We start from the raw sequence: 27,554 nt of genomic DNA on the forward strand, positions 1-27,554 counted from the left end.
TGGGCTGAACTCAGATACTAATTGCCCCTGTGCCTGCCCTCACATTCCTCTCACTACATCCCAGTAACTTGTATGAATTGTGGACAATGGATATATCCTTTTCTCTGACCTGCAAGCAACCTGCCAAAAGTTGTATAGTCTCCCTCCTCTAAGTGTCTTCTCCTAAAGTGAATGTCCTGCTGATTCCACCTGGGTTCTGTATAATCATCTAGACTGCTTTTTATAACTAACAGAAAGACCTTTAGCTGTTGAGAAGGAAAAGTGAACAAAGGTCTTCATCAAAGAGCTGTCTTTTATAGGGATGGAAATGTGTGATACCATTCCTTGTCCATCATAATGGTCACAACCAACACTCCTATAACAAAAGACAGGCTAACAAGAGAAAAGCATAAACAATTTACTTAATTAAAGTTTTATGTGATGCAGGAGTCTTCAGAAATGAAGCCCAGAGACTCAGGGAAAACTATTTTTATTTTTGTGCTTGGGTTCAATGAGGAATGAATAGCTGTGTAGAAATGTAAGTGGACGAAAGGGTGTGATCTAATGGTAATAGACTGAAGGAGGAAACCCAGCAGGGTCTGTTCAGATTTTTCTTGGCTTCTCTATGTAGCATTGCTTCTTCCAAGGTATGAGGTAGGGTCTCTTTGGAATGAGAGTCCCCTTGGAATGAGACAGAAGGGGGAGAATGACTTTTCTGGGTTTTATGGCTCGCTTTATGGGGAGAAGTTCTAGTATCTATGAACCATCTTGGGGAAGAAGAATTATGGTTTCTGTGATTTGCTTTGAGGGAGAAAAGGGGGTGAGAGACAGGAGGACAGGGGAAGATCAGAGATACTTTGCTTCTGAGGTCCTTCCAGTCTCCTTCATTTCAAAGTACTCAGCATGCCAAGGCACCATACTTTGGGGTATTGTGTTCCGAGCTACCCGGGAGGTCTGAAATCTGCCTTATATATTAGTCTCCATGATAATAATGGTCCTTCCTACCAGACCAGAAATATCTACCCATAGGCTTCCCCCTTGCTATTGAGATTCAGGACTGGTTTGCCCAAGGGGCTTCACTCTCTATCTTTGAGGGGGGTGATGGGGCTTGCAGGTGAGGTAGAAGAGGAAGTTACTATTGCTGAGCATTTACTAAGTGTTGGGCATTCTTTGCACTTCATATATTCACTTATTTAATTATATATTTGATGTAATACATCTCGTTCTCTTAACTCTTCCAAATATGTATATTATCTATGTTTAACAGATGGGGAGGATAAGGTGCAGAGAGGTTAAGTAACTCTCCATAGGTCAATACGTGGCAAAGCTGAGATAAAAATCTGCCTGGCTCTAGAAACATGCCTTTTCTTCCACATGAAACTTTTAGATTAATTGATATTTTAAAGGAATGTGAATCTCAGGGAAATACATGAAATGTGTCTAAAATTATCTACCAAATGGTGTGACTCAGAGTAGATCTGAGCTATAGTTCATAAAGATTGTCAGAGTTCACGTTCATTAAAGGAGAGCCCTATGATCAGATAACCTGTCATTACTTGATTAAAAAAATGCTCAGATGCATGCAGTTAAGTGGAACTGCAATAAAATCTCAGTAAGAACAAGCAGAAACATGGCTAGTCTATGACCGCAGGGACACTGAGCTAGTTCAATGATCACTAGATCTGTACAACCTGTTCAAATACTCCAAGTTTTAAGTATTTCTAAATACCAGGATCTTTATGCAGGTTAGTTTCATTTCATAGTTTCATATCACAACAGCACTGGGATGTAGGGTTTTGTTTTTTCTTTTTTCTTTTTTTTTTTTTGCCTGGGTACTAGAGGTGGGATTCAGACCTGGGTTTACTACAAATCATGTTACTTCCCCTCTACCCTATTGCCTACAATGTGTGTCTTCTAAAGATATCAGTGACAACCCTTTATCTCAAAAATCTAAGAGACCATTGGGCTGCAAAATTTCTGAGAGCTAGTTGAAATCTCATAGGCAGATTTTCAGATCTTAAATATATTAAAACATTGCATTATTGGCCTTATGAAAAAGGACCAAATGCTCCGTGAAAAGCTTGTACCATTAGATGCTGTGAGGAAAAATGTTCCATGGTCAGTAAATTAGCTTGTGACTCACTGGCTTAAACAAAATTACATGAGTGTTTTTACTGCAGGACTTCTCAGTGCCTTTGATGTGCTAATGTGCAACTAGGGAAGAGAAATGGAATGAAGTGTTCCTCAAACTTATTTGGCCATGGGCCCCATTTGGGATGCATTATTCATGTATGAACATGTATAAGGCGTGTATGCAGAGCTGAGGGCCGTCTTGTCAACATGTGAAGGTTTCTGTAAATTGCCCTTAACTCTTTATTTCCTTATGTGGTAGAGTTTGGGTTAGCTGTCTGCTTAGGAGGAGCAGGCTGAGGTCCTCTCTGATTTCCTAGGTTAGCCAGACAGTTACCCACTTGGTACACAGTTGAGCTACGGTGGTGGGACATACTAGGAAATGTCCAGGTATGCAATGCTGCTTTGAGAGAGGGAGATTGGAGAGACTTAGGGGAAGAATAAAACCCTGAAATTACAATGAAAAAGGGCAAGAAGCATTATATGCATGTGTGTGTAGAGAAGGCAAGGGTCTAGAAAAGAGACTAGTAAATCTTCAAGACAGGCTAAATTAATGCAGTTTGGTTTGAGTCAGTGTGCTTAGTAGGGGTAGATAAAATGAGCTTTAGGCTTTGAGATCTGGTATAAGGGTAGGAGGGAACTAGCTGAGGACACTGGTGTTTGAATAGGTGACATCACAGGAGGGGAAACTTAGAGACATGTTAGATCTGTGAAGGAATCAACTGCAGGTTTCATTTTATTTCATTCTAATGTTTGAGCTTAAGCATCTAACATTATGGGTTTAACTTAGGACTTGGCTTATTGGGTTTGGATGGCAAGATGAATTAGGAGTCAATTACCAGCTGCATGTCTTGGTTCTGCCATCACTATAGTGGGGTTGATAAGCTCTACTGCGATGTTTCAAAAGGGAGTGAGAGAGTACGTGGAGTTCTGTGAGAAGAGCTTGTTAAAGACTGTTTGAGTTCAGTGACTGGTTTGACTTCTGAGTTCAAACTGATATAATAAGAGAAAGCCTGAAGAAGAAGACTGGGTTAAAACATTATCTGATACTCCTTAATTCTAAGGATATCTGTGCCAGATGAAATGACCTATAATAATAAGTAATTTTATTAGAATGGTCTGTGTTTAAAATACCCTGTTATTTAGGGGATAAACTCTGGTGGTAGACCATCTGACTCCAGCTTGACTAACTGCCAGATGAATAATCACGAGTGAATTATTTAACCTCATCAAGCCTCAGTTTCTTTTCTTTTTTCTTTTTTGAGATGGAGTCTCACTCTGTCGCCCAGTCTGGAGTGCAGTGGCACAATCTCGGCTCACTGCAGCCTCCACCTGCCAGGTTCAAGCAATTCTCCTGCCTCAGCCTCCCGAGTAGCTGGGACTACAGGTTTGCGTCACCATGCCTGGCTAATTTTTTTGTATTTTTTTTTTTTTTTTTTTTAGTAGAGATGGGGTTTCACCATGCTGGCCAAGGTGGTCTCAAACTCCTCACCTTGTGATCCGCCCGCCTCGGCCTCCCAAAGTGCTGGGATTACAGGCATGAGCCACCACGCCAGACCAAGCCTCAGTTTCATTGCCTGAGGATTAAGGACAATGATGGTACCTTTTCATATGAGAGTTGTGGAGGTTAAATGAGACACAAATGCAAAGGGTTAGCATGGTGCTTGGCTCAGAGTAGGTTCTCAAAAAAGTTTCTCTATATCTAAAGCAGCAGAGGAGGGGTGTGAAAGGGTCAGATCCCTGCAGTCTGCCAGCACAGAGCTGAAGGGGAGGAGTGGCATCTCCTTTGCCTTGTTTTTTGCTACCCTATCATGAAATGGTTTTCTTGGGCAATCATACTCATTGACAACATTTCTGCCAAAACCCTTTCCTGTATCAACTTCTAGATGGTGGCTACAAGCCCTAACGGACCTTGATCAAGTATTTATTGAGTGCCTGTCACAGTCTCCCCATTGGAGCACTATGGAGTACACATGTACACACACATGCACAGCATGCACATGTGCACACACACGTGCACACACATGCACTCACACACACGTACTCACACATACACACAGATATGCACTCACACATGCCCTCACACATGCACACACACATGCACACACATGCACTCACACACTGAGTAGTAAGACATATTCTTAATGTGAAAGTTCATGCGAAAAGATAAATCATATACATGAAAAATTGGAGGAAATACTTTAAATAACAACCATTTTTATAGTTGGAGGATGAGGTAAAACAGTGAACAAAACAGATGTAATCCCTGCCAGTAGCTCACCAAGGGCACTGTGGTGGGTACAGTCTGCCCTGGCAGGGCACCCAGGCATTTTTCTTAGAATTGGTGATGCAGCATGGTGATACTAAAAAGCAGACTGACTCTTTGTAGGCTTAGTATTGTTTTCAAATTGTGTGCAGACAATGCATTTCCTTATTGCCTGCACCTGGGGTGAGCAATTCCCATCCCCTCATCCTTGGCACACCGTTGCTGTCATGCCACTCCGGTGGGAAGAAAAAGACAATGGCAGGTAGTCTAAAGTCACTCAGTAAGATGAAGACAAATAAGAGTAAGACAAGGAGGAGAAGCTACCATTTTAGATTGGGTGGTCAGGAAAGCTCTCTCTTGATAATATGGATTTATATATATGGCATGTTCATGGTCATATGTAGTTTAACACAGTCTTTCGTATTTGTTATGCACCAACTCTGTATTGGGCACTGTGCTGAGCCAGGCTCAGTGTGAGGTGCAATAGAGCTTTAGAGAAGGGGCGGTTTGTGTTGTGTGAAGGCACCGAGGGATTCATTGGAGAAAACTAGGATTGGATGGCTCAATTGTGAGTATCCCACCTAGATATTCACATGAAGACACACTGTGTATGTGTCTTGCCTAATGCCTAGTAGAGTCATGAGCACAGTAGGCACTCAGTAAAGACTTGAGCAAGCCTGGTTGCAATATGAAAGAAATGCTGGCTGCATTGAGGGCAGCATGTATGTCATGGATGTACATATCGCCTCAACTAGCTGGAGGGCAAAGTCTATTTTGTACGCCCTCTTTTGGTTCACGTAGATTCAACCCCTGGGAGACTGTTTCTCCATTCATCCTCCAAAAGACAAAAACAAGTTGTATGTCTGAGAGGAAGGGGTTTAGAAGGCAAATTATTTTATTTTTATCAGCTGCTAAGAATCTCTTGATTTTTCTTCCCTTTTTTTTTTTTTTTTTTTGTGACAGAGTCTCACTCTGTCACCCAGGCTGGAGGGTAGTGTTGAGATCTCGGCTCACTGCAACCTCTGCCTCCTGGGTTCAAGCGAGCACGTCTGGCTAATATATATATATTTTTTGTATCTTTAGTGAAGACAGGGTTTTGCCATGTTGGCCAGGCTGGTCTCAAACTCCTGACCTCAGGTGATCCACCCGTCTCGGCCTCCCGAATCTCTTGATTTTTACAACTCTTTCCTGCTGAAGCTAGAGACAGAGTTGGCCGCTCAAGATATGACCCATAGTGTCTGTTGCTCCCTGGTGTTTGTCTGCTTTATGGAAATCCTTTTGGTATAATAGACAGGTTTGGAGCACAAAGACTGAAACACAGTCTGTGTGCATTTCTGGGATTCTTGACATGATGATTGTGAGTAAGAGGGGCTAAGAAGTGAAGAAAAAATACCAAACAAGTGTTTTACTAGGAGCTAATCATTGCTCTTGTTTTAACAATTTAGTCAGTTTGAAGGTAGCTATCATTAATTCTCCCTTCAAATTCACTGAAAAAAAGTGCAAAATTTCTCTAACTGTATTTAAATGCATTGAGCATGGAAGCATATAAAATACAATGAAATAAAGGAGTAGCTGTGGTGAATTTTGGAAGGGGAAGGAACTGTAAAGACAGCATTTAATATTTTAAAATCTTCATCTTAAAACCACCAACACATATTCCTGTCACTCAATGCAGGGACTTTTGGTTCTCGTTAAGAGACTGCTGGATGGAGACTGCATTCCTGTTTACAATATGCCAAGTCATATTTTTTTTAGTAGATTGATCATTTACTTGTGATTTTCAGTTTTTATTACATTATTGAATTCAATGATGCCTGTAGTGTCAGGGTAACTAAACAACTGCCTAGAGCCTTAAATGTGGAATTATGAGATCACACAGAGTCAGTTACAAAATTTAATTTATAGACCTAGAGTGATACATGTGAAGAATTTAAGAAGTCAAATGATACTGTATATAGCATATAATAGGAGATTGCCAGCAATCCCCCTGCTCTACCCCTGTCTTTAAATTGGCTCCCCCAGAGGCAGCCACTTTCCAACTATTTTTGGATATTTCTTTTTTTTTTTTTTTTTTTTTTTTTTGAGATGGAGTCTTGCTCTGTCGCCCAGGCTGGAGTGCAGTGGCACAATCTCGGCTCACTGCAAGCTCCGCCTCCCGGGTTCATGCCATTCTCCTGCCTCAGCCTCCCGAGTAGTTGGGACTACAGGCACCTACCACCACGCCTGGCTAATTTTTGTATTTTTTTTAGTAGAGACAGGATTTCACTGTGTTAGCCAGGATGGTCTCTATCTCTTGACATTGTGATCCACCCGCCTCGGCCTCCCAAAATGCTGGGATTACAGGCATGGGCCGCCGCGCCCGGCCCTCTTTTTGGATATTTCTATTGCCTGATATCTAAATAATGTTTCTATATTGCTTTTTTGCTGTATACACTTGAAGAACATAATATAATCTTCTGGGAAGATTTAATTTTCTTATATCACATCTTACATTCACTTCTACACTCAGCTTCCCAATATCATAAAATTGTCTAAAATTTTTTAGTTATGTCAATATCCAGGGCTTACATTATCATGATGTGTCACATATAATTTTCTTTTTTTTTGCTTTGTTTGAATCACTGCCTTGTTTTTACAATTTGTTTGGCTTTGGTTCCCTCAAGTTCTCTAAAAAGAGCTGAAAATTTTTCTCAATGTTAAAAATAATCAATTCTTTTCCTCTTCAATAAACTCCTCAATCCGTGTATGTCTTTAGTGACTTTTTGGTTCTGTCAACTTGTTCTCCCCATTTTGTTCTATCATCGATGAAAGAGGAATGTTAAAATGTTTAGCTATGTGATTGTACAATTGTCTACATCTTTTAGTTTCACTAATTTTTGCTTTGTATATTTTGAAACTCTGTTATTAAGTACATAAACAATCATGATTTCTATGCCTTCCTAAAAAATGACTCTTTTATTATTAGGAAATGAGCCTCTTTGTCTGTGGTGGTACTCTTTATTTTGAAGCCAGTTTTAGCTATTATTCATGAAACTGCTTCACCCTTCTTGTACACATTTTTGTCTTGGTTAACTTTTGACTTATCTGTGTCTTTGTATTTCAAGTGTTTTTGCAGGCAAAAGAGAGTTGCTTTTTAAAAATCCATTCTGATAATTTCTGCCCTTTTTCCCCCTTAGGGACAGGGTCTCACTTTGTCACCTAGGCTGAAGTGCAGTGGCATGATCACAGCTCATTGTAACCTCAAACTTCTGGGCTCAAGTGATCTTCCTGCCTCACCCTCCTGAATAGCTGGGACTATAGGTGTGCACAACCACACCTGGCTAATTTAAAAAAAATTTTTTTTTTTTTTGAGATGGAGTCTTGCTCTGTTGCCTAGGTTGGAGTGCAATGGCACGATCTCGGCTCATTGCAACCTTCGCCTCCTGAGGTCATGCGATTCTCCTGCCTCAGCCTCATGAGTAGCTGGGATTACAGGTGTGCGCCATCATGCCTGGCTAATTTTTGTATTTTTAGTAGAGATGGGGTTTCACCGTGTTGGCGAGGCTGGTCTCAGACTCCTGACCTTGTGATCTACCCACCTTGGCCTCCCAAAGTGCTGGGATTACGGGTGTAAGCCAACACGCCTGGCCTTTACATTTTGTTTTTAGAGACAGGGTCTCACTATGTTGCTGAAGCTCGTCTTGAATTCCTAACCTCAAGCAATTCTCCTGCCTCAGCTTCCCAAAGCACTGGAATTATAGATGTGAGCTACCGTGCCTGGCCTAATTTCTGCCTTTTAATGGGAGTGTTTAATCTTTTAACATCTAATGTAATTATTAGTATTGTACAATAGACTTCCTTATTCATGGAGGATATGTTGCAATACCTCTACTGGATGTCTGAAACTGAGGATAGTACCAAACCCTATATATGCTATGCACAAATTTCTTTTTCTTTCTTTACAGTTTCATGAATAGAAGATTAATTCTTACAGTAGATCAGGGGTGTCCAATCTTTTGGCTTCCCTGGGCCACATTGGAAGAAGAAGAATTGTCTTTGGCCACATGTAAAATACACAAAGATTAATGATAGATGATGAGCTAAACAAACAAAAAAAATCAGAAAAAAATCTCATAACGTTTATTAAAAGTTTACAAATTTGTGTTGGGCTGCATCCGTCCTGGGCTGCATGCAGCCCATGCGTGGCGGGTTGGACAAGCTTGCAGTAGATTCTAGCAATCTCAGTACACAATTTTTTTCTTTCCTTACTAGGTCAAGAATTTTCAAATGTTCACTTAAAGGAAGCACTGTGTGGCTTCTCTTGGGCATATCCAAATTGCCAACTTTACATGTCTTGTGTTTGGAACCATTATAAAGTAAAATAAAGGTTACTTGAACACAAGCAATGTGATATCGTGGCAGGCAGTCTGTCTTTGTCTTAGGCTACTAAGACAATGGGTGGGTAGTGGATACAGTGTGGATATACTGGAAAAAGGGATGATTCATGGTTTGTGATTTCATCATGCTACTCAGAATGGTGTGCAATTTAAAACTTATAAATTATTTATTTCTGGAATTTTCCATTTAATATTTTTGAACCAAGGTTGATTGTGGGTAACTGAAACCTTAGAAAGTGAAACCATGGATAAGGGAGGACTATATCTGTAGTTAAGTCTGACATTTAATTATTTGTCTCTCTTTTTTTTTTTGGCCCCTTCTGTTTCTTATTCTTCTGTAACTCCTTTCTTGGTTTATTTTGTATTGTTTGAATAATTTTAGAATTTCATTTTATCTGTTGACTTTAGTTCTACTTCTTTGCATTATTTAACTTTACAGTTTACTTAGAGTTAATGAGTTAATATTGTACCACTTTACATAAATGTAGAACCATCAACAATGTAGTTCCATTGATCTCCGACTCCCATCCCCTATGCTATAGTTGTCCTAAGTATTATACCTATGTGCATTATAAACGTCACAAAATCATGTCATAAGTTTTGCTTTAAGCACTCAAATGTATTTTATTTTGTTATTTTATTTTATTATTATTTTTGAAATACGGTCTCAGCCTGTTGCTCAGGCTAGGGAGCAGTGGCAACTCATGGCTCACTCAAGCCTCAGTCTCCTGGGCTCAAGTGATCCTTCAGCCTTAGCCTCCTGAGTAGCTGGGAGCACAGGTGCATGCCACCACGTCCTGTTAATTTTAGTGTTTTTTGTAGAAACAGGGTCTTGCCATGTTGTCCAGGCTAGTCTTAAACTCCTGGTCTTGAGCAATTCTTCTCCTTCGGCCTCCCAAAGTGCTGGGATTATAGGCATGAGCCACTGTGCCCAGCTTCAGCCATATTTTTAAAAATTAAGATAAAAAATAACTTACATTCAATAATATATCATTTTTATTCTCTTCATCCCTTTTCATAGTTTCAATTTCCATCTAGAACCATTTCCCTTTAGCCTGAATAACTGTCTTTAACATTTCTTATTGTACATGTCTATGCTCAAATTCACTTAATTTTCTTTTATCTCAAAATATCTTTATTTTGCTTTCGTTCTTGAAGACTATTTTCATTGGATATCAAATTCTGGCTTACCAGTTTTGTTTTTCTGTAGCACTTTAAAGATGTTTTTGTACTGTCTTCTGGCCTCTGGAGATTTTGATTAGTCAGTGATTATTTGAATCACTATGACCCTGCACATAATGTACTGTTTTTCTTTAGCTACTTTTAAGACTTTCTCTATTTTTGGCTTACAGTTACTTCACTCTGATGCGGTAGATGTATTTATTTTGCTGAGCTTCTAAAAGATATAAATGTATATATCTTTAAAGATATAATGTAAAATATATATGCATTTATATCTTTTCCTAAATTTAGGAAGATTTTGACTGTTACATCTTAATTTTTTTCTGTTTCATCCTCTCTGCAGGTTCATAAATCTCTTTTTCTCTCTCTTTTTTAAAGTTCATTTTTTTTCCTCTCTGTTGTTTAGATGGGATGATGTCTATTGATGTATCTTTGAGTTCTGTTTTAAGCCCATCTAATAATTTTTTTAAATTTTTATTTCTGGAATTTTTCTGATCTTAGAATTTCTATTTAGTTTTTTTATTTGTAGTTTTGATTTCTTTGCTGAGATTTTATTTTTTTCACAAGCATGTGCTTGTCTGCTCCATTTAGCTTCTTATGGTAGCTGCTTTAAAGATCCTTGTCTGCTAATCCAGTATCTGGATCATTTCTGGGTTAGTGTTCACTGGTTGTTCTGTCCCTCCAAGCTAGGCCGTATTTTTCTGGTTCTTCGTAGAGCAGTTTTTCCAACCCCTGCCGGCGGACTGCTACGGGTCCATGGCCTGAGAGGAACCGGGCTGCAAGAGCATTCCCGCCTGGCCTCCGCCTCCTGTCAGATCAGCAGCGGCATTAGATTCCCTTAGGAGCGAGAACCCGGTTGTGAACTGCACATGCGAGGGGGATCTAGATTGCATGCGCCTTATGAAAATCTAACCAACGCCTGATGATCTGAGGTGGAGCAGTTTCATCCCGAAACCATCCCCCGCCCCCACTACATCCATCTCTTCCATGAAATCAGTCTCTAGTGCCAAAAAGGTTGGGGATTGCTGTTGTAGTTTTTGTACCTGGACATTGTGAATGGCTGGATTCTTTTATATCCCTCAGAAGAGTATGTATACTTTTGTTTTAGTGGTCAATCACTTTGCTTAGACTCAAATTGTAAACTTTGTCTCGGGAAGTAACTCAAATTTCAGTTCAGTCCTGTTGTCTTTGGTTGGGCTGTGCACAGTCTACCCCATATATGATAGATCAGGAGTCAGCGATAGATTTGGCAGAGTTACACACAGAATCCAGGGGTCCCCTCCTCTTATCTTTCTTTTCCAAGATTCCTCTTTCACTTTTCAGCAGATGTGTTTGCCCCAAAATCTGTTTTCTGGTTATTCGGGCCAGGAAGGCTGTGGATTTCTATCAGAGGTTAGCTGTCCTGTGGCTCTGACTTCAACCAGCCCTCAGACTAAATGCTGTAAACAAGAAACTCACTGTATGGCAGTACCTTCTCCAAGTTTCAGTGCCCGCCACAATCTCCTTGCTTTTGTCTAGTTTCCAGTGTCTTTGGGTAGGTGGTGTTTTTTGTTTTGTTTTGTTTTTGTTTTTTAAGTATTTCCAGCGTTTGTAGTGTTTCTCTGTGGGAGGGTCAGATCTGGTAGGAGTTTACTCATCATATAAGAAGGGGGAAAAAAACCCAAAAAGAGCTCTTTGTGATTCTTTAGCATTCCCTATTTATCTGGTTTTGTTCTCTGTCTTTAATGTTAAAGGCTTTCTCAAAATGTCTGGTCCTTTATTGTTTGTTCTTGTTTAAAAAGTTCTGTGTGCAAACCAGTGTTCTCAAAGGATGAATTTCTTGGTAGAGTGATCAAGGAGGGGATGGCTATTTCCTTGGTAACTTGAAAATACTACGTTTTCCTCGAGTACATTCCATTTTTCTTGGGAACATTATTCCAATTTCTTACTTGTGGGAAATCTGCTAGGATACATGCAAAACAGAGTTAAGGAAAAGACTCAGAATTCAGTGGTTAGATTTTTAATGAATTCTTCTATTTTTTCAGCCTAGTAGCTCAGCCACAGCATTCACTGTGCCTGGTAACCCTGTACCAGTTTCCCTGGGGCCATTTCTCTAGAGAGTAAAGCTTTCCAACTTCTGTTGGGGTGATGGAGGTAGCTTTACAGGGTGGGGAAGCTGATGTAAGGGTCCAGGTCTTTCTTTCTTTCTTTTTTTTTTTTTTTTTTGAGACGGAGTCTCGCTCGGTCACCTAGGCTGGAGTGCAGTGGCGCAATCTCGGCTCACTGCAAGCTCCGCCTCCCGGGTTCACGCCATTCTCCTGCCTCAGCCTCCCGAGTAGCTGGGACTACAGGCGCCTGCCACCACGCCCGGCTAATTTTTTGTATTTTTAGTAGAGACGGAGTTTCACCGTGTTAGGTGGGATGGTCTTGATCTCCTGACCTTGTGATCCTCCCGCCTCTGCCTCCCAAAGTGCTGGGATTACAGGCATGAGCCACCACGCCCGGCTTCCAGTTGTTTCTTGTTCAAATGTTCAAACAATCCTTTTGTTTTCAGCTCCACCCTTAGCCCCGAATGCAGAAGCTCATGGTGACTTCTGCGTCCTGGGCTTTTTGAGTTTTGTTTGATTTGAAAACTTCTTGTTGGTTCCCTCTGTTCCCTCCACCATTTCCAGGCAGTCTTGGTTGTGTTTTGTCCATTCTACTAGTTCAGTTATCATCTATTCTATTTCTGTCTGCTGCCATGTTATTAAAATTTGGTCTGCTGGGGTCTCTGCTCATATTCTCTATATGCTTTGGTATTTATGTCTCTTTATTGCTTCACATTTATTTGAGTGGGATTTTTGGAGGAGAGTAGATGTGTGTTCTCTCTTCTCTTATTAATAGGAAGTGAATAAATTATAAAGAAGTAATTTGAGGAGAAAACAACTTTTCTGATAAATGATAAAAGCAAGCTTTTCATCATATTATGTTGGACTTTTAGACAACATACTAAACTTGAAGCTTCCTCTTCAAGCAAGAGAATCAAGTAGAGGTTGGGGTGCTTATGTATGATGCAGCATCACAGAGATGCTGAGCTATAAGCAACTTGTAGGTCTTTTGGAACACAGATTTTCACACTTCTTTAGTGGTAGTACACATTTTTTAAAAAATAAAATTTTACTGGCCGAGTGCCGTGGCTCACGCCTGTAATCCCTACACTTTGGGAGGCTGAGATGGGCAGATCACCTAAGGTCAGGAGTTCAAGACCAGCCTGGCCAACATGGTGAAACCCTGTCTCTACTAAAAATACAAAAATTAACCAGGCGTGGTGGCAGGCGCCTGTAATCCCAGCTACTTGGGAGGCTGAGTCAGGAGAATCACTTGAACCTGGGAGGTGGAGCTTGCAGTGAGCCAAGATCATGCCACTGTACTCCAGCCTGGGTAACAGAGCAAGACTCCATCTCAAAAAAAAAAAAAAGAATTACTTGCACCTCAACATATACAACAGAAAAAAGTTATTTTCTCCTCAGCAATTTAAAGGGTTCTTGTTATAAAACCCCTGAGCTCCTTTTAAGAGCTTTGGGATCCCCTGGCGCCCAGATGGAAAATCATTGCTGTAGGGACAGCAATTTACATTTCCTTAGCCCAAACAGTATATACAACCATTGTTTTTCTGGTATAGGAGTATTAAGAAGTAATTATTTAAAAAATTTTATTGATACATAATAGATGTATATATATTTGGGGGTAAATGTGATAATTTAGTACATTCATGTAATTTGTAAAGATTCAATCAGTGCCATTGGGATATCTGTCACTTTAAATATTTGTCCTTTATAAGAAGCAATAATATTAAACTTTATTGGGCACTCGCTATGTTTGGGACATTATGTTATGGGCTTTATATACATGATCTCATTTAATTCTCACAACAATGCTGTGAGGTAGATGTAATGATTATTTCCATTTTGTAGATGAGGAAATGGAGGCCTGGAGAGTTTATGTACTTGTTCATGGATACACAGCTAGGAAGTGGAAGAGCTGGGACCCAAAGCCCACTCACTTAACCAGGACACGACCCTGGGCCTGGTCTGCTGGGCTCTCACTTCCCAACCCCCTCACCCCCCATGCCCAGCACCTGGAACCATCACTGTGGGGGCTGTACACTGAGGGTTGCCTCCTATTTGTGACAAAAATATAATGGACTAGAGTGAAACAAAAATGCAATGTATGTCTCTAATCTTCAGGCAACGCCAGCTCCCAGACACCCCGCCCTATTCTGCATCCCACTCATGCTCTCCTCCGCAGGTCAAAGGTGAGTGCGATCCACCTTCAGCACATCTTGCACTGTTGCTCTTCCTCCTCGACTCTGGGCGGTGAGAAAGGGGCACTTCTTGCTTGTGTCTCTCCCCAGGTGCATGCTACCGAGCCCCGAGGCCCACAGCTAGGAGGACTCCAGCTCCTTTTCTCCACCCCACAGCTGCTCCTGCGGTGCTGCCCGTGCACCCGCTGCAGAGCACCTCCGGAATGGGCGACTCCAGCCAAATCCACGGAGGCTTTCACAGCTGCCACTCAAACGCCAGTCATCTTGCCACCCCCCTGGACCAATCCGTGTCCTCCCATCTGGGGATAGGTTGTTCTTACCATCAGCAGCCTCTGTGTCACAGCCCTGGGTAAAGAAAAAGATATTTAGTTATCAAAGACCTCTGCAGAAAGCCTCGGAGCAGCCTGCCTCTGGCAGGGACCTAGAGAGCATGCACAGTGGAGTCCTGTCCAGAAGATGGCAGTGTTGAGACGCATATAGAACGTCGCGAGGTCCCAGTGTTCTTGGCTTAGACCATCTTTTAATTAAAAGCCCTCCAAATCCTAGGTCCTCATTCAACCAAAAGCTAAAATGTCAGAAATATACAGTGAGATTCTGGATGATGGAGGAAGCACTGTTAGCTTATGCAGCCTCAGCTAGACTACCCAAAGGGATTGTGAATGAGCTCTCCGAGAAATATCTGCTAATTAAGCATTAACTAATGTTCTTTTCTTCTGTCTTCTCCCCTTTTCTTTCTTTTATTTCCTCTTCTGGATGTAGAGGGTGCCAGAAAGAGTAAAGGCCATCAAAAATTGTGGTAAAACTCCACATGAAAAAGTTGTCAGGTGTAAAATGTATACCTGTATTTTAAGTCTGTATCTTCCCTGTCTCAATGAGTCCTCTGCCATTATAAACATTGTCAGCTTATCTTTTAGGTTGGTGAATCTCAGATCCACTTGATCAAGGGAAACTGAGTTTCAGCCTAGTAGGGCTCAAGGAACCTTAACTAATTGGAATTAGACTCAGGAAAGCAGAGGGCCTGGGAGATTAAATTTTATTTAACATAACATGGAACGCAAGGAAGAATCCTAACCTTCATTTTGGTGTCTTGATTTTAGAGCCTCATTGCCTCCAGCCAAGAAGAGAAAGTGCACGCAGGCACTGGAGGACTCCGGGGAATGCAGAGTGTGGGCCTGCCACTGCAGACCGAGTGAGCAAACCTGGGTGGGGACAAGGGCAATGCCATCAAAGCCTTGGGCATTAAATCAAGGCTTTTTACCAGCCTTTGAGCAGCCCTACAAAAGTTTCCCTCTCACAGAAGAGCAATGATAAGCTCTGGTAGTTTGGTTCTTCCCTCTTGATGTACCTTTCATGCAGGCGGGGTCACACAGTTCCTCCCAGGAAGAGATGATGTTTTCTTTCTCAGGTGCGGGTGAAATGCCAATCTTTCAATTTCAGGGACAATGTGTCTCAGAGGACCCAGGCTCCAGGCCTGTGGAAGCTGTGCAATATGCCAGTGCCTTCAAGAGCCTGCTGGTATGCCCATTGCATTGTTGCAATCCTTCTCAACCTTAATGTGCAAGAAATAGCATGAGGATCTTGGTAAAATGCAGACTCTGATTCGGTCTCTAGGGTCTGAGGTCTGCATTTCTAACAAGCTCCCAGGTGATGGCAATGCTGCTGGCTCATGGAAGGCGCTCTGAGAAGCAAGACTTACAGGGTTTTTCCACTAGAACAGGGAGGTGGAAAGTTGAAATTTCCTCAAACTCACTTCAAATTGGCAAGTTCCCGGTGGATGCTTGAAATTTTGTAAAATCATTTTAGAAGTCTTTCATCCGAGTCATCTAATGTCCAAGCGGTCAGCCTTCCTGTTTTTTTTTTTTTTTTTTTTTTTGTCTTATATAACGTGTAACACGTCATGTTTTGAGCCAAGAGGCCTGATTAACAAAGTAGCCTTTGAAGTCTAAAGACTTGAACTTCAAAATTTTCAGAGTAAATGCTATGGCACATACTAGGGGAAAAGGATAACACTCTAGGCCAGTTTCTGTTTGTTTGCTTATTTGTTTTTGTAAAGATAGGTTTCGCTAAGTTGCCCAGGCTGGTCTTGAATTCCTGGCTTCAAGTGATTCTCTCACCTCAGCCTGCCAAAGTCTTTGGATTGCAATTATGAGCCACCATGTCTGGCCTCAACCCAGTTCTATTAGCAACTGTAAACACTCAAATGTGGGCAGTGTGAACAAATTCAGCATACCAAGTCCCATTTCTTCTATCCCAGTTTGTCAGCTTAGCAAGAGGTTGAAGACTTCCTTATTGGGTTCCCCCATCCCACCACTGTCCCCAGATTCTAGAGGTTTACACTGTCCAGAAAGGAGATGTGCGTGGCTTCACCTGAGTGGGAAAAAACACAGTCTCTCTTGCTGGGGCTGCTGCCTTTGCCTTTGACAGCCCTATGGTAAGAGCTGATTCTCTGAGGGACCTCTGGCGTCAGCTCCAGCATGGGCTGTGGAGGCCTTCTGTGGATGATGACTTCACCCTGTCAGTCAAGTCCCACCCATCTCCTGGGAGTATGGTCTCAGAATTGCACTGGGCATCTATCCCTCATATCAACTAAACCTCAGACTGCCTCCTTTCTTTGTATATGCATCCAACATGGTCAGCAGTTGCTCACCATTTTTTTTTCCAACCTTAGAAACACAAAATGCTAATTAAAGCCCCATTTGTGGATAAGTTAGAGCTTTCCATCCACCTTCCTATACAATGCTACCCTAATTTCTTCAGGGATCCCCACATCTAGCCTGTAGCTTTTTTTATGATTCTCAGACATAAAAGGCTGAGTAAGTTCCTAGCCAGACGGGGGAACCATCTGTTCATTCTCCTGCAGATGCACTAGCTCACTAAGGGATACAGGACAAGTCACTCAAACCTTCCAAGAATTTCCTCTTCAAACCAGATTGCTGCTCAAATTGTCCTGGCCATCCCAGAGTTAAGCTCCATCCTGTGATGGTTTTCTGCTGCCTGTCCCAGAAAGGTCATTGATTCATCACCATCTTCAGAGAACAACCATGGAAGAGTGATGGAAATTACTAGGATTTCCAGCAGATAGGAAATCCTATATCCCTTGTTTAAGTCCTATTCACAGGTCACTGAAGAGCTGACTAAAGATAACTGATTCCAGACAACAGTTCCAGAATGAAAATGAGCAGGTTCCCAAGGCCGAAAAAAGAAAAAAGAAAGAAAGAAAAAAGACACAAAACAAAGCATTTAGTTAATCCGAATGCCACATTCTTATTACAGTTTGTATTTTTAGCAAAAGTTTTCTAGTCAATAATTCCTGTTTGATGTTGCAGGGGCCAAGGTTTCTACAAAGGTCCTGGGGAAACAGCACATTGCTAGAGGAAGGAGGAGGTTATGCCAGTCTTACAGGCAGAAAGATCACGAATTTTTGATCAGAGATGTCCTGAATCAATCAATAAAGCTTTTCTAGTGACCTCCTCCCAAGTAGTACACTTTGGCCAAGGGTTCCAAGATCCTCATTTATAGGGCTGAAAATGTAGAATTACTGGGTTGGCGTGGGCAAATGTAAAATTTTGCTTAGAGAGGAAGTGTTGGTAAGCAGGCTTCTACCAGCTGGTTCCTGGCCCTACTTGGTCTGAACCCCAAATAAAAAAAGTGTTCACGGCCTCCCTGGGAGGCTTCAATCTTCTCTTATTTAGAACCTCAAATACAAAAGGGTTTTCCAGCCTTAGAGTCATGGCCAGTGGCCCACAGTAAGAGGTGAACTGGCTGAATTCACACTGTAGCATCAGAAAATGTACCTATCTCATCTCTCCAGGAATCTGGGATTCCCAGAGCCTTATTTTTCTTGATTATGAAATGAGAATAATAATTTTGACTTTACCCATCTCTAAGACTTTTTAAAGTAAGTTATGCAAACATATTTTGAAAAGCATTCAAATGCAAGCTATCAGTTTTCTCCAAAAGGTCTGGACTTAAGCAGTTTGCTGCTTTTACATTCTCACTTCTGTTAAATTTTCTCAAGAGATCCTCAATCTAGCATGAAGTGAAGAGGAAGATTGGAATCTCACCTCTTCCACTTAACAGCTGTGACACTGGGCAAGTTATTTCAGGTCTTTGAAAGTCAGTTTCCACATTTGTTAAATGAGATTAAGAATCCTTACCTCATAACCACTTTAGAAATCCTTTTGGCAGTATCTACTAAAGCATGTCCTACAACCCAGTGATTCCACCCCTGGAAGTATAACTAACAGGAATGTGTACATATACCCACCAAAAGACATGCATCAGAATGTCCAGAGCATCATTACTTATAACAATCACAAACGAAAAAGATACCAAATGGCCATCAATGGCAAGATAAATTGTGGTATATTTATACAATGGAGTACAATATGGCAATGAGAATGAGCAAAGGACTGCCATTTGCAACACTAATGAATGAATCCCATCAACATACCGTTGGGCAAAAGAGGCCAGTGAGGCTGGGGATGGTGGCTCATGCCTGTAATCTCAGCATTTTGGGAGGCTGAGGTGGGTGGATTGCTTGAGCCCAGAAGTTTGAGACCAGCCTGGGCAACAAAGTAAGATCCTGTCTCTACAAAAAGTAAAAAAAAAAAATAGCCGATGTGGTGGCACACGCCTGTGGTCTCAACTACACGGGAGGCTGAGGTGGGTGGATAGCTTCAGCCCAGGAAGTTGAAGCTACAGTGAGCTATAATTGTGCCATTGCACTCCATCCTGGGTGACGGAGCAAGACCCTGTCTAAAAAAGAAGAAGAAGAAAAAAAAAGCCAGCCCAGCATACAAAAGTATATATTACATCATAATATTCCATTTCTATAAACTCTGCTATGGTGTTAGATTTTAGGATAGTGGTCAGTCTTGGGGAGGAGAGACTAATTATTGACAGGGGGCATGTGGGTGTCTCCTGCAGGGCTCAAAGCATCCCATAGAACTAGATCATTTTGTAAAGTATAAAATTGTGTACTCATTATCTGTGTACTCTTCTTGATGTACAGTGTCCTTCAAAAAAGAAAGTTTATGGAACAAAAGGATTCTTACCTGGGAGATAATTTAAGGAGCTGATGGAATACTACATAAAGTGTCTGGGACAGCACCTGTGGTGCAGAAAGCACTCAAAGTAGGAGACATTGTTAGTAGTATTAATATCAATAAGTTCTAGCACTAGGCTCAGGTGTGTGCCTTGGGTTTCAGTGTGGGCCTGTAATCCCAGGTGCTGGTACCTGGGCTTTTCCCAGCTGATAGCCATCTCCCAGGGAAGCCACAATGTGTCACCCCTATTGGAGCGGCTGCTCTGATACCCTTACTGTTGTGATGACAAAGGGCAGGAAATGCTGTTGTCTTTGAGGACAATCCTCCCTGCCCCTGTCCACCCTCTCCATCAGTGTCTGGAGGAGTGGAGCTGGCTTTTGGCTGCATGCCTGGGAACATTGACCTTGCTGCCATGCTTGAGTGGGAAAGGGCCATGATTTAGCCAGTATTCAGTCAGGAACATGGGCTAGTTATTTCACATTAGATAGAGCTACCATGGAGGCCAAAAACAGAAGTATTTCCCAAGGCTTCTTAGGAAATACTGAGCCACCTAAGTTGAAACAAGTACAGTGATAATGACAGTGCCACTAGTAATAGCTGAAGGCACTGTTGTTTAAACTCTTACCAGTGGCAGACACTGTGCTTTGCATTTTACAGTCATGGCCTCATTGAACCCCTTCAACAACTCTGGGAGGTGACATAATTACTCCCATTTTGCAGATGAAAAAACTGAAGCTCAGAGAGCTTAAATCATTTTTGTAAGATTGCTTAGCCCTTAAGTGTAGAGTTGTGATTCAAACCCAGATCTGTCTTGATATGAAACTCCAAGCTCTTGACCCTTTCTTCATTGTAGGAGAGAGGAAGAAAAAAAAGGAAGAATTACATTCTCTTTTTCTCTCAATTTGGTGTAAGCAGGATAACCATAGAAGGGTTTCTTTCCTTTTTGTTTTTTCTGAAAATATTTTAGACCAGGTAGCTTTTGGAGGAGTGAGAGCATGAAGAGCTCCTTGCATTGTCCACTTCCTGTGTTTGTAGCTGGGAAAAAAGTTTTTCAGTGTTTTGAGAAATCTTTCTAAAATGGGTATTTTATAAAAACAAAAAAATGCATATTTTGCTTAAGTGACATTTAATAGCAATACTCCAAGAGAAATACTTTTTTTTTTTGACATTTGGTATGAAAAGCAGCTTGAAGCAGCTCTATTTATTTATTTTAGGAAGTCCTCAATGGAAGTATAAAGAAAGGAAAAGTTTGAAGATTAAAAAACAACCCAGCTCCTTTCTCCTGCCTTGTTCAAGCTGTGGGCTAGGTGGATACATTCAATAGGAGCTAATGTCCTATTTGTACATTGTTACTGAGAGCCTGCACCTGGTCTCACAAACACCCACTGTTTCCCATTCCCTCCTGTTGCCAGGCATGAGTGATGGTAGAGGAGTTAAAAGAAAAGGGAACAGCAACTGTACCAATACCATTTTGCATAAAAATTATCTGAGGTTGAATCCATATGGTTTAGGAGGCATACTCAAATTAAGAGAAGTTACAAAGATTATGCAAAATAGGAGGTTGCACATGTGAAATTGCCGTTATTTGACCATTTTTGACATAGAAAAGTGGCAGTTTTCTACAGTTGATATTGCACACTAACAAGATTTTCTCTGTTACTTTATCTTGGTTCTAGCTGCTGAAAGTGCTTTCACTTCCATTATGTCATTCTCTCTGCTTGTGTAATGCTGTAATGTGTAAAGATGGCAGGATATATGTTTTTAATTTCTTTTTTGCAGTTGAGGGAAGTAAGACTCCAAGTGAATAAATAACTGGTCTAAGTTCAAAAAGCTAGTTGGACCACAGAATCTTGGAGCCACAAAAGACCTGCCAGAATTAAAATACATTGGTTGCAATGAACAAAAACAAACCAAAATTCAAAAAAAGGCAAACCCTCAAACTGCCTTGTGCAAAAAAAGCAAAATAAAACAACAACAACAAAACAAGCAAAAAACAAAATCAGGGGAACTATTGGCTCCTGTAACACGAGGGTTTAGAATTGGGTCCCAGAACTCAGATGACACCACGAGGACTGGGTGCCCTTCATTTTTAACTCTGCCTTCTGCTGTGCTGGCATCATTCCCAGATGGGCTTTTCCCTCATGTCCCAAAATGGTGCCAGCAGCTGTTGGCAATGTATCTTGCAGGTTCAAACCTCATGGAGAAGAGTGAGCATCCCTGAAGTGCTGAGATCCACTCTGCTTGAATTGGGATAGGCCACATGTCCACCGCTGATGCAATTACTGATGCAAGGACTGAATGCTGTACTTTGATTGATTGAGCTGGGTCACCTACCCTCCCGGCTCTGGGAGTGAACTTCACTGCAACCACACAGACTGAAAGTGAGGAGAAGCTATGCAGGATGTAGGGTAGATAGATATTAGGGACAAAGTTTCCAACTGGTGTTCACCCCCCACCCTTTGACATCGCTGACCCCAGGCTGCTCCTTTTACAGATGAGAAAATGAGGTCAGCGGCACACCTCCTACCCCCAGCACATGACACTTCCCCGGTCACTCTGCCTTACACATGGCCCACTCATCAGCTTCATGCTGCTAGCTGTGAGTCTAGGAAAAACAACCTGGAAGGAAGGCTCTGACCCACCTGTTTCTTTGCAGTGACAAGTAGGAGTCACAGCAGTGAAGTCCAGGACCCTGACAGTGAGGGACAGAACGGAATGCCTGCAGACCAGTGCTCTCCTGCTCTGAAGTGGCAGCCATACCATAGTGTTCCTTGGCACAGCTTATTAAACAGTCATTATGAAAAACTGTAAGTGGCCTTGGGTGGGCTGGAGAGTGAGGGGAGACAGACAGTGCCAAATCTCAGTACTGAGTTCAAGCACTGGAGCTTTGATGTCACCTCTGGTCAAGTGGGGCAAGTCAATGAGAAAGTGTCTGTCTTACTCCTCATTTTTTGCATCCTAACAAATAAATAGTTGGAACATGGGTTTCTGGCCTTCAGAAAGCCAGACTTATAGTTCTATCTGATTATAATTTAACCACTAAGTGATGGAGAAAGAAGGAATCTTTCTGGGATCACATGCCCAGTTTAAACTAAAAACTGGAATATAGACATTCCCCAAATCACTAACGTTTAATCCTGCAGTTCATTTATAATGCCATAAAATACTTTTCTGGGGGCCACATTAAATTGTGAGCCAATGACCACCCCCAACATATATGCTGTGAATGAATATTACCAAGTTCACTGACAATATATCCTGCAGCAATCGTGGTAGGTGGTTTCTTTATGGTAAGGAGTCTGAAGTCAAATCATATAAAACATCCTAAAAAAGTGGAAAAGCTTCACCCAATTTTTATGACATAATATGGTTTCAAGAAATAAATGTGGAATCCTATATTATTACTCTTAAACATCCTTTCAACTTCTTTATTTCTTAGCATGTAATTTACCTACTTAAGTCTTCTAGAATTTTCATTGGGCTATAACTTAAGTTAAAATTTTCCAAATTCAAATACAGTAAAGCTTATCACTAGGACTTTTATGGTGGATGTACTAGAGGGAAGAAATATTTTCCTTAAAACAAAATCTAGGGAGTTAAACAGACTTTGGGAGTTGGTGTGTTTAATAAGCTAAAGGAAGCTCATTGCTCCTTGTATCATTGAAATGTCATGACTTTGTGTCTTTTCTACTGTGTGCAATTAGAAAAAGAAATGAGGGGTCCATGGGTTTTGGCTTTGAGGCTTGGCCTTCATTAGATTATCTTTTGGGGAACATTCCATGTTCTATAAGAAATGTGAGCACCAAGGTATGAAACTGTCACACGCAGGCTCAATGTTTTAATTAAAACTTAACTGCTTCCCAGGCTCTATGCAACAAGTTGATCAAGTTTTCAAGGTAAGTGTTATCCCTCTTCTTATTTGAAAACATTTTTAAGTTTGTTTGAACAGCCTATCTTGGCTCCAATAATCTAGAAAAATATGGAGAACACAGAGGATATGGAAAGAAAGGAGAACACAGATGGTATCAACTCAAAAGTATTGAGGCAGATTTATGTTGAGTATTTAGCCATAATTCACTTTTCCTAAGCAAAAAAGGAAGGCAATATTTACCCAGTTTAGAATTCAGGCCCTCCTAATTTCACTACTTATATCAATATATTGGTATAAGTTTTTAGGAAGACAGAAAAACATCCGTCTTTTCTTCTATAGTTAGGTCTAATTTGTTACAAAAATATCATTTTCTTAAGTAACCTAAAAACACAGTTAGGGCATTAAAATTTTATCAGTTTTTTTCTGAATAATGTTTCAGTGCTATCAAAGAACTTTTAAAAAGCCAGTTTAATTGACTTTATACTTAACTTTTGATATCAGAAGCAGAATTGCCATTCTTAGGTAAGCAGATTTCTATAATCAGAGATTGGTGTTTAAGGTTCACAATAATCATCAACAGTATAATTCTTATTGATTGATTCTATTTCTGATTATTGCTGTCCTAAATTTCAGCCTAACGCTCATATCTTAGCTGTACTTTTTTTCTTCAGAGTTTTTGACAGTGAAGCATAAAACATCACCAAAAATGTTTTATTCTCAACCAAGACAGTTCTTATTACCCTCTGTAGTAAAATCTATATAGTGCTATCCATCTAGCCTTTAGATGAACAAATTAGCAGATTAATTCTAGAAACTTGAGTCAATAAGCAGTTTCCAGATGGCATAAGACATGTACTCTTTATCAAATTCTTCATTCAGTGGATTTTCTTTTTGCTGCTGGCAGGCACAGTGATTGTGGAGCCTTTGACTGATTGGCTTCTTAAGGGTAGCCAATGACTCAGTAACTTGATCCACTGGGAAGGTGCAAAGAACATGAACACTCTTCTCCCAAGAGACCCATTATTTTTTTCTGTTTCTGGAATTAGAGGAAAATTTAGAAACTCTGTGTTATTCATTATAATAGCAGCCATCCAAATTGAGATCCCAGGATGCACAGATCTGTACAGTAGTAGAGCAGTGAGTACTGCCCTCCTCTGCTTGTGGAGAGCTTCTTTCTTGAGAAGAAACCCACATTTAGGAAGCTTGATGAATTAAAAATCCTGCTGCATATTTTCATCATGCATGGGAAAAATTCATCAAAGAAGTTTTCAACTTTTATATTCTCTATTTGATAATGTTATACATTTAATATATTTTCTTTTTATTAACATTTTAGAATTATTTTATTAAGGCTATTACAGTTTGAGTATTCCTTATCTGAAATGTTTGAGATCAGAAGTATTTCTGATTTGGGAACTTTTTTGGATTTTGGAAGATTGTATTATATTTACCCTAATCCAAAAATCTGAAATCTGAAATGCTCCAGTGAGCATTTCTTTTGAGCATCGTGTTGGTGTCCAAAAAGTTTTGGATCGGCTGGGCGCAGTGGCTCATGCCCGTAATCCCAGCACTCTGGGAGGCCGAGGCGGGCGGATCACCTGAGGTCAGGAGTTCAAGACCAGTCTGGCCAACATGGTGAAACCTCATGTTTACTAAAAAAAATACAAAAATTGGTCCAGCATGCTAGCTGGAGCCTGTAATCCCAGCTACTCAGGAGGCTGAGGCCGGGAGAATTGCTTGAACCCGGAGGCGGAGGTCGCAGTGAGCTGAGATCACACCACTGCACTCCACCTGGTCGACAGAACGAGACTCTGTCTCAAAAAAAAAAAAAAAAAAGTTTAGGATCTTGGAGTACTTCAGATTTGGGATTTTCAGATTTGGGATGCTCAATTTATATACACAAAGCATTGCTATTAGAAATAGCAATGATAAAACCAATAAAGCAAAAATTTGATTAGCCACCCTGCCACTATCCCATTTCTTTCTGCAGAAGTAACCACCGTTGTAGGTTTTCAGTGCTATTACCAAATTGGGAGAATAAAAAGGAAATGACCATACTCTAGTGAAAACAGGTTTCCAATCGATTGCATAACTGGCTCTGATTGATTTGATTTAAGAGCTATTCCTGGTAATTCTGCTAAGTCTGCTTTTTCATGTGATCATCAATAGGCTGAATATTCTTTCATCCAAGTGACTTTTTAAATATGGTGTTGCTGGTGAAATTTTGAGACTTTTTTTTTTCCTAAAGGAGAAAAGAGATTAATTCTACCCCAGATATTTCACAAGTCCAAGTAATGTGTTGACTTCTCAACATCTAGCCTACATCTTTCTATTGTATTTTGGAGTCAAAAGTCTAAAAAGTACAAAGGGGAAAGGCAATCTGAAAAAAATAATGCTTCCATTTGGCAAGAATTGTACTTCTGGCCGGGTGCGGTAGCTCACATCTGTAATCCTAGCACTTTGGGATGCCGAGGTGGGTGGGATCGCTTGAGGTCAGGAGTTTGAAACCCAGCCTGGCCAACATGGCGAAACCCTGTCTCTACTAAAAATACAAAAATTAGCCGGGCATAGTGGTGCGCACCTGTAGTCCCAGCTACTCAGGGGGTTGAGGCAGGAGAATTGCTTGAACACAGCCAGCTGTGTTTTGAAATGTTATTTTTATTTCCTCATTAAAAATTCAAGAAATCAATTGATTAAATATAGCAAAAGGCACTTCTCACAGTACATTTTCTTGAAATGTTTATACAACTAATATTGTTAATGAAAATAAATATATAGAAAACATTTGTAAAGCTGGTTTCTTGGTTTCTCTTTTCATAGACCTGATGTGGGCTATCGAGTTGTAATAGACAAAGGATTTAATTTTTCACCAGCAGATGAAGCTTTTGTTTGCCAAAAGAAGAATCATTTTCAGATAACCATTCACATCCAAGTTTGGGGAAGTCCAAAATTTGTTGAAACCGAGATGGGCCTAAAGCCAATAGAAATGTTTTACTTGAAAGCTTTTGGCATTAAGGTATGTCTTTTATTTAGTTCAGTTTACATCAGTCAACATTTATTTTGTTTCAGTTGTCAATTGCTGCATGACAAACTATCCCAAAATGACTTAAAAGAATAGCAGTCCTTTATTTTGGTCACAAATCTGCAACTGGGTCAGAGTGTGACTATGACAACTCATCTTTGCTCAGAAGTCATCAACTGGGGCAGCTTAACTGGGCCATTTTCAAGAAGCACTCAGATGCCCGTTGAGTTTGGGCTGGCCATCAGTTGGAGCTCAAATGGGGCTCTAACTGACAGGGCTTAGCTCTTCTCCATGTGAACTGCTTTTTGGGAAAGCTTGTGTTTCTTCACAGCATGGTGGCTGGCTTCTAAGGATAAACATTGCAAGACAAGTGAAGTGAAAGATGTCAATTTCTTTCTTTCTTTCTTTCTTTTTTTCTTTGAGACATGGTCTTGCTCTGTCACCCAGGCTGGAGCACAGCAGCATGATTATGGCTCATTGCAGCCTTGACCTCCCAGGCTCAAGTGGTAGCCTCCCAAATAGCTGAGACCACAGGTGTGTGCCACCATGCTGGCTGTGCTTGTAGAGATGGGGTCTCACTATGTTGCCTGGGTTGGTCTTCAATTCCTGGGCTCAAGTGACCCTCCTGCCTCAGCCTCCCAAAGTGCTGGGATAACAGGCATGAGCTACCATATCCAGCCAAGATGTCAATTTCATAAGCCTGGGCTCAGAAAATGGCACAACATCACTTCAAAGTATAGTTTGAAGCTTCCCAAGTAGTTGAGTTCTAGGTCTCAGCCTCCCAAGTAGCTGAGACCACAGGTGTGTACCACTATGCCTGGTTGTTTCTGTGGAGATGGGGTCTCACTATGTTGCCTGGGCTGATCTTGAATTCCTGGGCTCAAGTGACCCTCCTGCCCCGGCCTCCCAAAGTGCTGGGATAACAGGCATAAGCCCCTATATCCAGCCAAGATGTCGATTTCATAAGTCTGGGCTCAGAAAATGGCACAGCATCACTTCAAATGATAGTTTTATAGTTTTCAGTGAATACTCTTGCAATTCTTTTACTAAATGTATTCTTAATTATTTTATTTTTATTGATGTTGATGCATTTTCATATGAAGTAGATTCATTATTTCATCAGATTATCAAAGAGATCTGTGACCTAAAAAAAAGCCAAGAAGCCACTAATTTAGTCAACGCCCTCCTCTACAGTTTAACAGAGGGGAGACTGAGGACCAATAAGGTTACACAATTCATCCAAGGTAGTAGTAAATGATAGAGCAGAATGCAGGTAATATGACTTCTGAGTGATCAAAAAGTAATTCTTAAACTGTAACTTTACATCCAGTTCCTAAGAGAGAGAAGCATTCATTATCTGCGTATTTAGTTGTTTTTGTTGTTGTTTTGTTTTCTTTA

The 27,554-nt window shown here is 40.9% G+C and overlaps 1 protein-coding gene across 1 annotated transcript in view; it reads left to right on the forward strand.

Annotated features, from left to right (window-relative positions):
- MYRFL (myelin regulatory factor like) overlaps window positions 1-27,554 on the forward strand; it is a 124,211-nt gene that overhangs the window by 34,627 nt on the left and 62,030 nt on the right. The window contains exons 3-7 of the mRNA XM_032170723.2: window positions 14,139-14,206; window positions 14,306-14,564; window positions 15,313-15,404; window positions 21,920-22,070; window positions 25,955-26,150. Coding sequence (XP_032026614.1) covers window positions 14,139-14,206; window positions 14,306-14,564; window positions 15,313-15,404; window positions 21,920-22,070; window positions 25,955-26,150 — 766 coding nt within the window. The remainder of the gene's footprint in view (window positions 1-14,138; window positions 14,207-14,305; window positions 14,565-15,312; window positions 15,405-21,919; window positions 22,071-25,954; window positions 26,151-27,554) is intronic.

This window comes from Hylobates moloch, unplaced genomic scaffold, assembly GCF_009828535.3.
Source record: "Hylobates moloch isolate HMO894 unplaced genomic scaffold, HMol_V3 SCAFFOLD_12, whole genome shotgun sequence".
Classification (NCBI taxonomy): domain Eukaryota; kingdom Metazoa; phylum Chordata; class Mammalia; order Primates; family Hylobatidae; genus Hylobates; species Hylobates moloch.